Source organism: Sorex araneus, chromosome X (assembly GCF_027595985.1).
Source record: "Sorex araneus isolate mSorAra2 chromosome X, mSorAra2.pri, whole genome shotgun sequence".
NCBI classification, from domain to species: domain Eukaryota; kingdom Metazoa; phylum Chordata; class Mammalia; order Eulipotyphla; family Soricidae; genus Sorex; species Sorex araneus.
This window is the reverse complement of record NC_073313.1, coordinates 49,533,870-49,552,001: the sequence shown is the minus strand read 5'-3', so window position 1 is coordinate 49,552,001 and position 18,132 is coordinate 49,533,870. Positions and strand designations below refer to the sequence as shown.

The window sequence follows — 18,132 nt, the reverse complement described above, 5'->3', positions numbered from 1 at the left end:
TTGGGGGGGTGGTCAATAATAGTAGGCAATATTGAGAAGTTAGATGTAATTCACCATTTTTCTAAGTATCTTCTATGGATATCTCAGTTCTCCTGGCTCATGGAAGAGAATAGTTCTATAATATTAAATTCTTTTGAATGTCAATGTGGTATACTTAGAAGGGATTTTGGATTTATGTTGTAATACTTTCTCAACAATTCTTTCAAGTTCTTTGATACAAAAAGTGTTAACAACCAGAAGATTAATACAATGATAGTTTTTGCAAATTTGCTAGTTCTCAAAGAAAGTACTCAGGACAGAAAAAAATTCATTTGAAAGTACATATGCCCACCATTATTCATTGCAGTACTCAGTACAATAGCTAAGATTTGGAATTAACTTAGATGTCCAAAAACAAGTAAGTAGATCATGAAGATGTGGAGATCATGAAGATGTGGTATATATACACAGTGGAATACTACACAGCTGTTAGAAATGATGAAATCATGTAATTCATGGCAACATGAATGAAACTGACATCACATTAAATTAAGCCAGAAGAAGAAGGATAAACACAGGATGATATCACTCATATTTGTTATTTAGAATAACTGGATGCAGGAATGCAATGTTTTAAAGTGGGGGATACCCAGATCAACCTTAGCCCAGAGTATAGAGAGGAGAAGGAAAAAAAGAGTAAAGAGGGGCTGGAGCAATAGTAGAGTCAGTGACTTTCATGTGGCTCACCCAGGTTTGATCCTTGGCATCCCATATGGTCTCAAGTACATCGCCAGGAGTGACTCCTGAGCAGAGCCGGAGTAACCCCTGAGCATCACCAGGTATGGCCCAAAAACAAAAAAAGAGGGGAGGGAGAGAAAAGAGAGATGAGAAGCAATGGGGCCAGGTCCGAGGATTAAGGTACAAAGATGGTGTTAAGGAATGAATGTTAGAGCCAAATATCTAAACCACAGAGTAAACAACACTGAAATTACAAGACCCAAACTTAAATAACAGAACTCAGTGCCTGTCAAAAGGGCAGGCTGGAATGGGGGATATAGGAGAGAACCTGGGAACACTGGTGGTAGAATCAGTGCTGCAATATCGTATGTCTAAAACCCAACTATGACTAATTTTGTAAGTCATGGTGCTTTTTTAAAAAAAAATCACCGTGAGAAACAGTTACAAAGCTTTCATGTTTGAGTTTCAGTCATACAATGATCAAACACCCATCCCTCCACCAGTATATATTTTCCACCACAAATGTTCCCAGTATCCCTCCCCACCCCTCACTTCTATGGCAGACAATTTCCCTTTTATTCTCTCTCCACTTTTGGGCATTGTGGTTTGCAATACAAACCATAATGAGGCTATCATCCACAGTTCTTTATCTACTTTCAGCACATATCTCCCATCCCGAGGGTTTCCTCTAACCATTATTGATTTAGTGATCCCTTCTCTATCCCAGCTGCCTTCTCCCACAGCTCACGAGGCAGGTTTCCAACCATGGAGCAATATTCCTGGCCATTGTGTCTACTGTCCCTGGGTGTTAGTCTCATGTTATTTTATATTCCACAAATGAGAAATCGCGGTGCTTTAATAATTTTTTAAAAGTGGCCTGAATAGGGGCTTAAGAAGGGCTTACAGTAGGTAAGGTGCGCGCCTTGTAAAAGGCCAACCTAAGTTTGATCCCTGGAATCCCATATAGTGCCCTAAGCACTACCAGGAGTGATTTTTGAGTACAGAGCCAAAAGTAACTCATGAGCATCACTGAGTGTGGCCCCAAAACCAAAATAAGGCCTAAATAAAAATCATTAAAGGTAATGTTTTAAACTAATTTCTTCCAAGAAGTCCTTATGAAATAGGCTTGTTTAGATTTCTTACTACAACCCTTAAAAGATAGTAAATTCTCTTTCAAAACAAAAAAAAATCTAGAGTTAAATTCGCCTGCCACTGCTACTAATTTAAGCATTATTTTCCTAATGAGAAACAAAGTGAAATCTTATTCTTTTACTGATCAGTGATGCAATTTTTTTCATTAAAAATTGCCTCAGGCTGGAAATATAGTACAGCAGGTAGGGTGTTAGCCTTGCATGGTGACCTGGATTCGATCCCTTCAGCCCCAGGATTGTTCTTTGAGTGCACTAAGGTGTAAGTCCTGAGTACCACTAGGTATGGCCTAAAAACAAACAAAAATGGTCTCAAATTAAATGTCCATTATAATAATTTGAGATGAAATATGGGATTTATTAATTTTGAGAGAAATCCATTCTGAGCAGAAGTCAAAAAAACTCTGGCACCAGGAAACACCTTATAATCATTGACTCAATTATCATAAAAAACCCTAGGAGGTATGGGCACTATAATTTCCCCTGTTTAACCAACGAGAAAAATCAAGGCAACTAGAAGCTAAGTGACTTGCTCAGGTCACATTGTTCTAAATGCTTCAGCCGAGTCCAAACCAGGCAGTCTGGTTCCTACATACATTTGGTTGGCTGCTTCTTCATATTCATCCCTATTCAAACAACAACAAATGTTTTTTAACCACATAAATAAACAGAACACAGCTCAAAAATAGACTTATATAATATTAACAAAGGTACAAAGAGACTCAATAGAGAAAGGTCTTTTCAACCAGTAGTTTTGGAACAACTGACATTTCCATGTTAAAAAAATAGAAAAGAATCACTCATACCTTGCCCTATTACTCAGGATAAATCATAAAATCTAAACATGAAACATAAAACCTTTAAACTTCAAGAACAAAATAAGATAACATCTTTGTAGTCTTGATTAGGCAAAGGTTTCATAGATGTGAAACGAAAATCACAATCCATGAAAATTGAAAATTGAACTCTATCAAAATTGAAAATGTTTGCTTTCCAAAATACACAGTTAAAAGAAGAAAAATCATATTGTAAAATTGCAGTAACTATGACAGTGAGGTGTTAGCAAAATAACAGACTGCTACCAATGGAATAAAACAGACTCCAGAGATGCACTTTCATATAAAGCCAGACTCTTCTGAATAAAGATACAAAGGGAATTCAATAAAGGATAGTGTTCATAACAATAACAACAACAAAAAGAGAATACAAGTCATAAATTGGGGAAAATATTGGGAAAGCTCACATATGACAAGGGACTTTTGGCTGGGATATATAAAGAACTCAATAATAATGCATAAGAAAATAACCTGGTAAAAATAAAATAGGGAGCTAGAAAATTAGCAAACCAGTTGAGGCACTTGACTTGAATGTGGCCAACACTGGTTCATTTCCAGGACCACACGGTCCACTGAGAATCACTCGATGCAGCCCTAGAGGCTTTCAAAGACTACCAGATTGGCCTGGGTAATCCCTAGTACATCAAGACCCAAGCAGCACCACGTCCCATCCCCAGGACCTTACACTGAATTGCTCACTCAGAATTGGCTGAGAATCCCTGGGAGTTGTCTCTAACCCAGACCTGGGCAATGCTTTGGAAATCTTCCCCAAATGAACCAAATATTTTAATACTGACTCGAGAAAATATCACTGTCACTGTCATCCCGCTGCTCATCGATTTGTTCCAGCGGGCACCAGTAACGTCTCTCATTGAGAGACTTATTATTACTGTTTTTGGCATATCCAATACGCACAGGTAGCTTGCCAGGCTCTGCCGCGTGGGCTCAATACTCTCGGTAGCTTGCCGGGCTCTCCAGGAGGGGTGGAGGAATCGAACTCGGGTCGGCCGTGTGAAAGGCGGAAGCCCAACCACTGTGCTATCACTCCAGCCCCCCACCGAGAAAATATATGGGTGGAAAACAAGTAAACAGAAAAATAACCAAAATTAGTTATTACAGAATAGCTAATTAAAAAATCTGAATATGGCAAGTGCTGGTAAAGATACAGAGTAACTGGATCTCTCAAATATAACTGGTGGGAATGTAAAATAGCATATTCACAGTATTTTACAAAGTTTAACATATGATTTCCATAGTACTTAACAGTCCCAAAACCAGGTATTTACCCACCTGAAATGAAAAGTTATGCTCAATTAAAAGAATCTATAATTGTTTTGAGTGGCTTTATTCATAATGATCAAAATTGGAAATAATCCAAATGTCTGTCAATTCATAGATGGGAAAATGACTGCAATACACCCACATAATAGAACAGTACACAGCAATAAACAGAAGCTAGAGAGATAGTACAGCAGGCAGAGTGCTCTCCTTGCACACAGCTAACACAGGTTCAATCCCTGGTATCACATAAGGTCTGAGCCCTGCCAAGAGTAATTCCTGAGTATTGCTGGGTGTGACCCAAAAACCAAAAAAGGTGCTCCTTATATATGCAATCACATGGATGAATCTTAGATGTATAATGCTGAGTAAGAAACCATACATATAAGATTATATACTAGAGGATTCTATTTTATATCATATTCTCAAGAAGACAAAATTATATGGATAAAAATTGATCAGATGCTAGGGACAGTGTTTATTACAAAGAAAAATGAGGAAATTTGGGAAGTGTTCTCTAACTTGATTTTATTATTTATTTATTTATTTATTTTTATTTTATTGAATCAACATGTGGAAAGTTACAAAGCTTGCAGGCTTAAGTCTCAGTTATACAATGCTCGAATACCCATCCCTTCACCAGTGCACATGTTCCACCACCAAGAACCACAGTAAACCTCCCCCATGCCCCCCACCCCCTCTAGCCCCCCACCCTACCTGTGTAGCTGATAAATTTCACTTTACTTTCTCTTTACTTTGATTGCATTCAATTTTTCAACAAAAACCTCACTATTATTGTTTGGAGTTTCCCCCTACAAAGTCGGACCTGCTGGAAAAGAAGCATTTGATAATTTGTCTTCCATTGCTGAGAATGAAGAGATATGAGGTCGTGTGGCCACAATAGTGGCCGCGAGATTTTGGATTTCTGTATTTTAGTATTTTAGTAACTAAGTCCAGAGAAATTTCTGCTAGAATTTGCATCATTGCAAGCTCGTACCTCTCTACTTTATATTCCACATGAGTGCAATCTTTCTATGTCTGTCTCTTTCTTTCTGACTCATTTCACTCAACATGATACTTTCCATGTTGATCCACTTATATGCAAATTTCATGACTTCATCTTTTCTAACAGCTGCATATGTTCTCTTACTTGATTTTAGATTGTATTTTCTGATCAAAACACATAGCTCTAAGAAAAATTGAAAAAAACACATAGCTCTATACTTAAAAGGGATTCATTTTACTATATATAAATGACTTAAAGTACAACTTCAAGTTTCAGTAGCTACATAGCTACTGTAGCTGAAAGGCTATCAGCTATTATCATGAATGATAATGGCAGTTCTATGTAATTAAAGAAATAGTAGGGCTGGAGATATAGTACAGCGGGTAAGTTATTTGCTGTATGTGTGTCAGACCCAGGTTTGATCCCTAGGACCCCAAATGGTTTTCTTAAGACCTTCCAAGAGTGATACCTTAGCACAGAGCCAGGGGTAAGCCTAGAGCACCACTGGGTGTGGTCCAAACACTGGGTGTCACTCACCAAAAAAAAATTTATATATATATATATATATATAATCACTTTGATTTTGTATAGACAAAGGAGAGAAGGTAGAGTATATATCCATCGATTTGCTCGAGCGGGCACAAGTAACGTCTCCATTGTGAGACTTTTGTTACTGTTTTCGGCATATCAAATACTCCACAGGTAGCTTGCCAGGCTCTGCGGTGTGGGCGAGATACTCTTGGTGGCTTGCCGGGCTCTCTGAGAGGGATGGAGGAATCGAACCTGGGGCGGCTGCATGCAAGGCAAACTCCCTACCCTCTGTGCTATCGCTCCAGCCCAAAGTATGTATAAATTTATATATTTATATTAGTTTACCATGTTGCTGTATAACCATAAAATGAAATTATAAGGGTTCAGGGAGATGGCTCAAAAGGCTGGAGCAAATGCTTTGCATGCAGGAGCCCTAGTTCAATCTCTGTTCCCCCAAGTACCACTGGGTATAGCCCCCATAAAACTAAAATAGAATTATGAAATTTCAATGTTTGAAAGGATTTTTCATAATCTAGTTCAATATTGATCTAATTTTTACGTCCTATCAAGTGTCTTTTATTTTCTTACCTGCACTTGTGAGATGCTCAAAGAATTAAGGAACTGGGAGAATTATTAAGAAACTGAGAAGTAAAGTTTAATTACTTTACCATTGATACATAGTTTGGTGTTATACACCAATATTTTATATTATTATAAATTAAGACCCAAGTTCTGCACATTTTCTATTCTCTCTATTTTTACTTTATCAAACCTTTTATGATTTACAAACTCATAATTTAATCTTTGAAGATATCAACTAGCCATAAAAATTCATGGATACACTGTCTCCTGGCCAAAAACTCTGGGGTGTCCTTGGGAGTGTGGCAGACCAAGTCCCTGCTATGCCTAAGCCCCGGCAGTCGCACTGACACACTGACAGCTGCTACCGTGCCAATGACCCAATTCCACCGCCTCACAACTGAGCTCTGCAGAGATGCCAAACTGCCCAAAATTTCAGGTACACAGGTTTTTTGGGTGAGGATTCCAGGGTCTTCTCGAAGAAGGTTTAGCAGCCTTCCCCTACTTCCTATATTTCCAGAAGCCTCAGCAGCCACACCTACATCCATTTAACTGGCAGAGCTAGTTAAATATTCTGGAGTCTCTGGAATGCACACAACCAGGGAACCTGCAAACTCTGCAATATTGACATCCCATTAGGAGGAGCACACCAAATTAGATGGGAAAGTAAAGTAGGAGCCAACTAAGTTCAATAAACAAAAACATTAACACAGAAGGCCCAACCTGCAACAACAGCTTAGTAAACCCTCAGGTAAGGGCTTAATGTCCCCATGATGAGTTATAATGCACTGTAGCACTGTCATCCTGTTGTTCATCGATTTGCTCAAGCGGGCACCAGTAATGTCTCCATTGTGAGACGTGTTACTGTTCTTGGCATATCGAATACGCCATGGGTAGCTTGCCAGGCTCTGCCGTGCGGGTGGGATACTCTCAGTAGTTTGCTGGGCTCTCCAAGAGGGACGGAGAAATCAAACTTGGGTCGGCTGCATGCAAGGCAGACACCCTACCTTCTGTGCTATCGCTCCATTCCGAGTTATAACGCATTGTCACAAATTTTCTTTTACCAAAGTATTTTTTAATAATTCCATTAGACACTAAGTTGTAACAAGCAATATAAAATAAATTATTTTGTGCTGGCTAAGGGGGCAGGCTTGGGGGCAGTGATTTGGAAAATGGGGACTATTGTGGAGGGAAGGTCACAGTGGTGTTGGGATTGGTGTTGGAATATTAAATGCTTATAAAAAATGCATCATGAACAACTTTGTAAGCCATGGTGTTTAAATAAAAGGGAAAAGAAATGTCACATAAAAGGCATCAGTTCACAGGAAAAACATATGTCTGATATTTAAATACTAAATAAAATAGTTTTGTTTTGTTGTTTTGCTTTTTAAAAAAACACCTTATATGAGAGCAGTGGTGGAAATGTAAAATGGTAGAAACGTTTTAAAAGTTTGGCAGATTCTCAAAAAGCTAAACACAGTTACTATAGAACCTAGGAATTATAATCCAAGGTATATACCAAAGATAAAGAAAATATAATCATACAAAAATTTGTACATGATTATGCAGAGCAGACTATTCATGATAGTCAAAAAGTAGAAATAACTGAAATAGTCATTGACTGATGACTCAATAAATACAATGTATAAATTAAAAGTATAAATATAGGGGGTATGGTGCCACCAGCAGGACAACCTGCACCTGTGGGGCGAGTGCATCAGCAGTCTGTTGGTGCCTTCAGGCTCCCTGACACCCCAAATTGACACTGTGCCTCTGGCTAGACCCCAACAACTTGGGACTACATTTCCTGAGAAATTAAATGGCCAAAAGTTAGGTATTGGGGGTGTCACGCCCAAAAACCACATCTGGCTGAGCTATACAACATTATTTTTCCACCTTGCTTCAGAGACCCATAAATAAATCTCAAAAGAGATAAAAAAAAAAGTTACAGGTAATCTCAGACCAATGCAAGGCTGAACAGACTGGGGTAAATCAGAGGGGTGTGAGTCAGCCTGGTGCCCACCCAAGCAGAGTCCCCAGCAGCCACTTACTTCCACAATCCAAAATTGCCGCCATGCCCCCGGCCTGACTCCACCAGCTCAGGATGGACCTATCCGAGATATAATCTGCTGAAAATTTGGATATGCGGGGTTTGTGACTGAAATCTCCAGGCTTTCTCAGAATTAGGATGGACTACCTCCCCCCACCTCCCTGTACTTCAGAAGCCTCGGCAGTCACGTCCACACCCCAAAGCTGCCACCCAGTTAAAAAGCTACTCCAGCCTTACCGTCCCACTTAAAATATTGAATGCCCTGAACAAACATGATGACCTCTTAGTACCTGTATTGCAAACCATAATGCACAAAAATAGAGAGATGTGGAGGTAGAGGAGTGAGGTATTGGTAACGGTGGGAGGGAAATGGGGGACACTGGTGGTAGGAAATGTGCAGTGATGGAGGGATGGGATGGGTGTTGGATCATTGAAACCCAATCATGAACAGTCTGTAATGGTCTATCTCATGAATATTCAATAATTTTTTTTTAAATCAATGTGTAGTTCATGCCTGCTTCAGCCAATTTAACCAGTGGCTGAATAAATAGTAGTACTCCCACATTAAAGTAAATAAAGTATAAATACATGAAATAAAATACCTATTATAATTATATTGCTTAGTAGTAAAAAGGAATAAAGTACTGAGATATATTTCAAAATGAATGAATCTCAAATTGATGTGGAGTGAAAGAAGCCATTAATGAAAGATCACATATTGTATTATTCCATCAACAGAAAATGCCCAGAATGGACAAGTCCATAGAGATAAAAAAATAGAATTGTGGTTTCCAGGGATCAGAAGGGGACACTGAAGAATAACTAGCAAAGCAATAAGTTTCTTCTGTGAAAATTAAAATGTTTAAAATTTAGATCCTAAGTACTAGAGAGATAGTACAGGGGTAGAAGAGCTTGCCTTGCATGTGGCTTACACCAGTAAAATCCCTGGCACTGCATATGGACTCCCAAACTCCACCAGGAGTAATTCTTGAGCACAGAGCTAGGAGTAAGCAATGAAGATTGTTGGGGATAGCTCCAAAGTCAAAAATTAGATCAGAGTGATGATAACATAATCCTATAAACTTATTAAACGTATGTACTTTATATGGGTCACTAGCATAGGCTATGAATTATGTTTCAATAAGATGATTTTTTTTTTCATTTTATTTGAGCGGTTGGTCTGCAACTAGCTTTCCTGAGGGCTAACTCCTGGCTCTGCGCTCAGGGATCACTACTGGTGGGCTTGAGAGACCATAAGGGATGCCGGGGATCAGACCCAGATCAGCTTCATGCAAGAACAACTCCCTACCCACTGAATAAAATGTGGGTAAAAAAGTTACTTCCCTTTAATTTACAACTTTATGTAAAAGGTTTAGAACATGTCAACACACTTTTGACACTTCTGCCATCAAGAGGTCCTCTCTCCCTTGGACCTGAGTTGACATTTGTGATGACTAAACCAACCAAAAGTAGTATATCTAACATCACTTGAGAAGCTAGTTAGAAAAAGCCAAGCAAATTCCAGCAGTCTCTCTTAGGACAGTGGCTCTTAGAACTCAGTCATCATGCTGTATGGCTTGGGCTACAAAGAGACGTGTCTGGCCCTAAGCCACAGCTGATCTCCCTGCTGAAAGCCAGCATCAACTTGCCAGCCTCTGTGATTAAGTCATATTGAAAGCAGCTCTTCAAGCTCCCTGTTAGGCTGCCACAGCTGATGCCACAAAGAACAGAGATTCACCCTTGCTAAAGCCTTACACAAATTGCAGAGTTTTGAACAAAATAAGTGCTTGTTATTATTCTAAGTCATTACATTTTGGGATGGTTTGGTATGTAGCAATGGATAACCATACATACTTAACAGGCTAAAAACAGCATCTATCTCCCTACTCAATGCAGAGACTTTTTTTTTTTCAAGTAGGCTTCCATCCAACCTCTGCCTGAACGTTTTGACTAATATGGAGATAAACTTCTCATAAAGACATTCCTACTTATGAACAATCCTGGAATTGTACTTACCTTATGTTAAGACCCAGTTTGTCTTGCCCAACCTCTGGTACATGTTCTGTTCTCAGAAATGGCCATTACTCTGTAATTATTTTTCCTCATGACAGACCACAGTAAAGAACAGAGAAATTTTTAGCACTATGACTTTCATAAGCAACGAACCAGAAATGCACAAATTGTTTTATCCATAGTTATACAACAGACACTGGATAAAATGCTGCTACTTGAATTTTAACATTCATCTAAAATGAGACAAATGTACTGGATATAGGATGTGTTGCTTATACTCGAAAATCACAATCTTAACATTTATGCCATCATTGTTTTAGAGCAGCAGTTCTCAAAGTGGACAATACTGCCCCCTGGGGGACACTGGGATTACCCACAGGGGCATAATAACCCAGGGTCCCATGTACATTTGCTTAAAGGAGCTGGTGAGTGATTTTTCTTTTTTACCTTTTTTTGCCTGCAAAGGGGGCTCAGGGATGGTTCGTGGCGCCGGGGGGGACATCCAACCCAAAGGCACACCTGGGAGTGAGCAAGCCCATCTTGCCTTCTCCCCAGGTGAGGGGACAAACCGAGGGCTTGGGACAACTTGGTGGGGCAAGACCCCGGCTGTCGTGTGGGAGGGGACTTTCAGGGTGGAGCAGCATGGCCGCCCACCAACTAGATGGTCAGATTTCTTCGTCAGATCCCTGAATGAACGATTTGAGGCTCTTCCTGTTCCTCGAGCAAGCAAATATCATTGGGCTGCACTAGCACTTGACAGGGTGCTAGTGCAGCCCAATGGTGACATTACTGGCACCACTCGAGCAAATCGATGATCAACGGGATGACAAGTGATACCTTTTTTTGATTCTTGATGACTTCCCTTTTTTTTTCTTTTTGGGTCACACCCGGCGATGCACAGGGGTTATTGATGGCTCAAGCACTCAGAAATTACTCCTGGCAGTGCTCGAGGGACCATATGGGATGCTGGGAATAGAACCCGGGCCGGCCGCGTGCAAGGCAAACGCCCTACCCGCTGTGCTATTGCTCCAGCTCCCACCATTTATTTTTTATCTAAAATTTTTATTTATTTTATTTTCTTCTTTTCTTTTTTTAATTGAATCACCATAAGATAGTTACAAAGCTTTCATGATTGAGTTTCAGTCATACAATGATTAAACACTCATCCCTCCACCAGTGTAACTTTCCCACCACCAATGTCTCTAGTATCCCTCCTACCATCACCACTTGACCAGATTCCCTGCCTCTCTGGCAGGCAGTTTCCTTCTCACTCTCTTTCTACTTTGGGGCATTATGGTTTACAATACAGATACTGAGAGGCCATCATGTTTGGTCTTTTGTCTACTTTCAGCACACATCTCCCATCCTGAGCGATCCCTCCAACCATCATTGATTTAGTGGTCCCTTCTCTATCCCAGCTGCCTTCTCCTCCAGCACTTGAGGCAGGCTTCCAACCATGATCCAATGCTCCTGGCTCTTGTCTTTACTGTCGTTGAGTGTTAGTCTCGTACTATGTTATTTTATATTCCACAAATGAGTGCAGTCATTCTATGTCTGTCCCTCTCTTTCTGACTCATTTTTGAAAAGGAGGTGGGAGGCCAAACAAACTTGGAAAGCTCCAGTTTAGAAAGTGAATCTTGTTCTGTCATCTAGGAGTTGGAAAGAAAAAATGAAAATTACTTTTCTGTACCAATTATCTTCCCCTTGTCTGTACTTAATTTTTTTCTTTTCATTGGAAAAAAACTTTGGTTTTTGGGTCACACCCCTCGGTGCTCAGGCTTACTCCTGGCTCTGCACTCATGGATCACTTTTGGCAGTGCTCAATGGATCATACAGGATGCTTGGAATTGAATCTGAGTCAGGCGTGTGCTAGGCAAACACCCTACCTGCTATACTATTGCACTGGTCCCATACTTTAATTATCTTCTGTTTTAATCCAGTAAACCAGTCAGCTCTTTGAGGACAGGGGTACTATTCATAATTTTGAGTCTTCCTTGGCATTTGAGTACATACATATTGACTACTTTTGTTAGCTATTGGAGGCAACATACAGATAACAAGGATAAAAGGATTTCTTTCCAAATTATTTAAATACATATATTATAATCTGAAAAATCTTTCTCATCGTGTTAATGCAGTAGTTATACAACAAGCTTTTTTTCTTTTTCAAAGTCAGCAGCAATAGAAAATGAGAGGTTCTTACACTGTTGATTACAGCACATCAGTTGCCATGGCAACACTCAGTAGCCAAACATTCTTTCTAATTGAGACAGTTTCTCTGAGCTGCTTAGTCCCTTAAGACTGACCCAATTATAAAACTCAATATCCAAAACCCTGAGGATGTCTCTCAATATATTCTGACTATCCACTCTAAGGAAAAAAAATATACGGCATTTTTCCAAGTTGCAAGAAAAGTTTTCAAGCATTTTGTTTTATAGTAGAGGTCTTCTTATGCATGGATTCATAACCATCTAATTTAAAGCTTTAAAGCTCTATATGATATACTCCATGACCACATCATAGAAGCCTAAACTTTTAATTGTGTTAATGTATATGCAACATATATCTTTTATGTTCCCTGGACTGATTTGCATTCGATTCATTTCAAGGTATAATTAAATTATTATGGACATAAGAAAGAACATGCTAAATTCAATGTTGAGTAAGAGTGACATTAGACTAACAGATTATTTGTACATTTACCCAAACCTGTCTTGATAGTCAAGGAAGTAGAAAAAAATAATCTCCAATTTATCAGGTTATCATAAATGAGGCACCCCCTAGAGCAAATTCCTGGTAATTCTAAAAGAAAAACGGAAATTCCAAAACTGAAAAACAGTGGTGTGAAATCAGGACCATAAAGGACCCTGCTCTAGTGGCATGGGAGGGTGAGACCAAAGAAAGAAAAAGTAAGCAAGTATTCTTTGGGCGGGGCACACCAAATGGTGCTCAGGGTTTACTCACGGCTCTGTGCTCAGGGTTCATACCTGGCATTGTCCAGGATCTAAATGGGATCTGCAGCATACCTTAGCCCTGTAACTATTTCTCCACCCAAAGCAGATAATAGTACAGAAGGGTGTTTTTGAGGCACACCTGACAGTGTTTGGGGCTTATTCCTGGTTCTGTGCTCAGGGATCACTCCTGGCTGGCACAGGGGACCACACTGGATGCCAGGGACCAAATCCGGGCCAGCAACTTAAACGCTGTATTATCTCACCAGCCTCCAATAGTAAAAAAGATTTTTAAAATGTGTTGCTTTCCAGGGCTGGAGTGATAGCATAGTCGACCCGTGTTCGATTCCTCCGCCCCTCTCGGAGAGCCAGGCAAGCTACCGAGAGTATCGCGCCCGCACGGCAGAGCCTGGCAAGCTACCCGTGGCGTATTGATTATGCCAAAAACAGTAACAGTAAGTCTCTCAATGAGAGACGTTACTGGTGCCTGCTCAAACAAATCGGTGAGCAACGGGATGACAGTGACAGTGACAGTTGCTTTCCAACTCCAATGCTCATTAAGTTAGGAAATTTTTGATTAGTTGAGTTGGTCAAGATTTTTTTTTTCATTTTGGGTCACACCCAGGGATGTTCAGGGGTTACTCCTGGCTTTGCACTCAGGAATTACTCCTGGCAGAGCTTGAGGGATCATATGGGATACCGGGGATCGAACCCGGGTTGTCCGCATGCAAGGCAAACACCCTACCCGCTGTACTATCGCTCCAGCCCAAGATTTTAAGTTTTACTGTATACATATACCCAAAAGTAAAGGCTTACTCTACAAATCCAGTAGTATCTCTTACACCTGTACAACTGGGGTACCTAAACTACATGAAGGCATTTAACTGTTAGCACTACACATTAAAAAGCAAAATCTCACTGTTTGGAAGAGAAAAATAAGTCTGTGAATGTATTGTCCTAAACACAAACGGAGAACTGTGCGGAAAGAGGAAGCATTGTGAAATGTATGACTAAGTGTGTTTTGTGCAAGACTGGAGGACATTTTCAGAACTTTTTAGTTTGGAGCTATATGTAAAAGTGAAGATAAGGGTATTTTCATTCAGTGTAAAGCAACAGTAAACTTTGTCTGGTTTATACTGGTTATTTTCAACCTTACTCTCTTAACACACAGTCTGAGATTGGTTTGATTTTCATTATTCCTTTAGGGCACCTGGAAAAAGGAGGAAAAGCAAAAGTGTACGTTAAAGAGTCTACGAGGAACTTAGCAGCAGAACTTATCAGGGGTCACCGGAGAGATGTTACCGACTAGGAGAGTGAAAAGAAAAACGTCACAGAAAGGACCTAAGCCACAAAATTAGATCACGATCTGTCCCATCTGTAACTCAACGACCGGACCAAAACTCAAGCTGTTGCTGAAATAAGCAGATTTGGAAGATTTCGGACCGTTCTGGGCTCTTCCTTCTCTCTCCTAAGTTCATCCTGAGATTAGAGGTCACTTCAAGTCAGGGGGAGGACTTAGGGAGCCGGCCCGGGATCCATCTCCGTGGACAATGAGTCTAAGGCCGCTCCACAGGGCTCCTGGGCAGTAGCCGTCCGTGGAGCCCCCTCTAGTGCCGATTTCACGGCTCCCCCAAAGTCTTTCTTCCTGACTTGAACTTTTCTAGCGAGAGACAGACAAGAAGTGGGGGAGGGAGGAGGGGGAGGAAGGCGGGCTGGGGGTCGCCCCCTCCCGCTGCGTGTGCTCCGGGGCCGCCGGGGACTGGGCGGGGGGCGCGGGCAGGCTGAGCTCCGTGGCCAGGCGCCGTGGTTACCTTCTCGCGCTGATCCCAGCTGTACTGCTTTGGCCGCTCGTTCTCTCTTTCGGGCGGCGGGACCCTCTCATTCTTCTGCCTCTTGGAAAAGAAGCAGCCCATGGTCCCGGCCCGCGGGGCTCGCCGGCCACCGCTTCTGGCCCGCGCGCCTGCGCAGTCCCCGCTCGGCGAGTGCAACCGGCCGCCGCAGCCCCCACCAGCTCTCCGGAACCGCCAAAAGCCCTCAGCCCCGGTTCGCCAGCCCGCCAGGCCCAGGCACCCTTCTCCTTTTCCTCTCAGTCACCCTGACTACGCATGGCAGCCAATGAGCGCTTCGGCGCCCGCGGAGCCAATCAAAGCCCCGGGAGCAACCCCGCGCGGCCTATGAAAAGGGGTTGATTTACTGACGGAACCAATCGGCGCCTGCTCCCGCGTCCGTCACCGGCCGGCTCTGGTGCCCGCCCCGCCGCCCCGCCCCCGGCCGCTCCGGCCAGCCGCGCCCTAGCCGGGACTTGGTGGAGTTTCCCAGCTGCTGCGAGGGGCGGGAGCGCAAAGCGGCCGAGTACTTTGGCTCTTGGCGCTCAGCGACTAAGTTCTAGAGCCGGAACGGAGGCTCTGCAATCGGATCGCAGGCTTCAGTTTTATGATGTAAGCGTTATGGCAACTATAATTCCTGCTGACACAGGAAGAGCCTTGAAATTCGGATGTGTCACTCCTCCCCATCCACCACCCAACTTCGGGCCCCACATCCTCTGGCCTCTAAGTGGCGGAAAATTTCCTCCTCCCTCCTTGTCCTCTCTGTCCTTAATATTTAGAACGTCCACACACAGCATTCTAAAAATGCACAATTATGTGGCAGAGTAGTTACTCATGTGCTGCCTTTTCATTGGAACTGTACGTTTTTGAGGCCCAAAGACCCATGTTTTATTACTATTATTATTTTGAATCGCGGTGAGATATACAGTACAAAATTGTTCATGATGGGGTATCAGTCATATGATGTTCCATCACCTGTCCCTTCACCCTTGTACATTTCCCATCACCAATGCCCCTAGTTTCCCTCCCGTGTCTCCTTCCCCTCCTCTCCCCCTCCTCCCCCTCCTCCTCCTCCTCCTCCTCCTCCTCCTTTTCTTCTTCTTCTTCTTCTTCTTCTTCTTCTTCTTCTTCTTCTTCTTCTTCTTCTTCTTCTTCTTCTTCTTCTTCTTTCTTCTTCTTCCTTCTCCTCCTCCTCTTCCTCCTCCTCCACCTCCTCCTCCTCCTCCACCTTCTCCTCCTCCCCACCCCACAAATGAGTCCAGTAATTCTATGTCTGTCTGTCCCTCTCCCTCTGACTCATTTCGCTCAGCATGATACTCTCCAGACCCAAAGACCTATCTTAAGAGGCATGCATGTTTGCATCCCTGGGCCTGGCATAACCTCATAATATGTACTCCATAAAACATTAGCCCAGTGAATGCTTGAGTAAATGCTTGCAAAGTGCAGAAGAACACACTGATGACTTTCTCCACAGTTCTTCCTAAACAAAATAACCCAGCAAAGGTATGCAGGTGGAGTGAGGAAGGACAGATTATGATAAGGGTGTTCCATGGAGATTACTTGGGGACATAAGCATTCTCATGCAAGCACCAGCTCTGCTCTAAGCAAATGCACAGGGTTTGATGATATTAAAAACAACTATTCAAAGAAAAAAAAACAAAAACATTATTCACACTTGTTATACCTGAGTCAGACTTTACTACAGCTCTCTTGCATATGCAATAGAAAAGATAAGGTACTGCCATTCTTTGATTCCACTATTTTGACATTTGGGGAGGACATGAAAATGCCTGTTTGGTTCAGGTTCAAATTTGACTATCTTTATAATTCCCCACATTTATTCACATCTACTGCATGCATCTTTGATATAATTGAGCATTCAAAATGTCCCCCTTTCATTTTCTGTCCTTTACCACACAATCAGGCAGAAAAATGTATGTGCTTAACTATAGAAATGACCGTGAACTTAATAAGCTCCAGATCGTAGGTAATAATCTTTACCCAGTGCACAAATTCCTTGTTCAGAGTGGGAGTAAAGGTTTCTGTGAGGAGAGGTTGAACAAGACCCTGAGAAATATTTTATAGTTGAAGAATGTTAAATTGTGACCACATAGAGCACAGTAGAAGAAGCACAGGCCCACAGAGGTGAAATGACTAATTTGTGGTCACAATGAGGGCGGTTGAGCAGGAACTATAAAAATGCAGAGACTGGGCTTGCCAGTGCTCCTGTCTACCCAAAATGTATCCCTCTCTGATTCATCAAAAATAGAGAAGTAGGGGGGCCGGAGCGATAGCACAGCGGGTAGGGCATTTGCCTTGCACGCGGCCGACCCAGGTTCGATCCCCGGCATCCCATATGGTCCCCCAAGCACTGCCAGGAGTAATTCCTGAGTGCAGAGCCAGGAGTAACCCCTGAGCATCGCTGGGTGAGACCCAAAAAGCAAAAAAAAAAAAATAGAGAAGTAAAGACTTAGGCTTCTTTTTTTTTTATTGAATCACCATGAGAACAGTTACAAAGCTTTCAGGATTAAGTCTCAGTCATAGAAGGGCTTAGGCTTCTTGAGGCTTAAGGGAGTTTTGTCCCACAGAGACAGTCTCTTAATAAGTAAACTGTAGCACTGTAGAACTGTCATCCCGTTGTTCATCGATTTGCTCAAGCGGGCACCAGTAACATCTCCATTGTGAGACTTGTTATTATTTCTGGCATATCGAATATGCCACGGGTAGCTTGCCAGGCTCTGCTGTGCAGGCAGGATACTCTCTGTAGCTTGCCGGGTTCTCCGAGAGGGATGGAGGAATTGAACTCATGTCGGCCGCATGCAAGGCAAACGCCCTACCCGCTGTGCTATCGCTCCAACTGTTTAATAAGTAAACAGCAGAACTAATTTTAAAGAAATAATCCTTGAACTTTTCATAATTTAAAAGGATTTAATAATGAGGAACCCCAACTTAACACGAAATCCATATCTGATCTTTTCTGAGAACTTTTTGCAAAGAAAAGCAAACTGAAAACAAAAACAAATCTAGCACTTAGCAGAGCTAAAGCTACAGCACTCTCAAGCTCTTTCTTTCTCTTTCACTTCCCTTTTGTTCCTCCTCCACCAATAGATTCTTGTCAGATTTTGTATCTTTATTCTTCTTTATTCACCAGCATAGAACTTGTGGCTTGAGAATTACCTTAGTTTCCTCCCTGATGC

General features: G+C 41.9%; 1 protein-coding gene across 1 annotated transcript in view; it reads right to left on the bottom strand.

Moving 5' to 3' along the window:
- Positions 1-15,419, bottom strand: part of RP2 (RP2 activator of ARL3 GTPase) — a 56,112-nt gene extending 40,693 nt beyond the window's left edge. Inside the window, exon 1 of the mRNA XM_004612897.2 lies at positions 14,921-15,419. Within this exon, the coding sequence (XP_004612954.1) occupies positions 14,921-15,022 (102 nt within the window). The 5' untranslated portion in view covers positions 15,023-15,419. The remainder of the gene's footprint in view (positions 1-14,920) is intronic.
- Between the last annotated feature and the right edge of the window lie 2,713 nt (positions 15,420-18,132).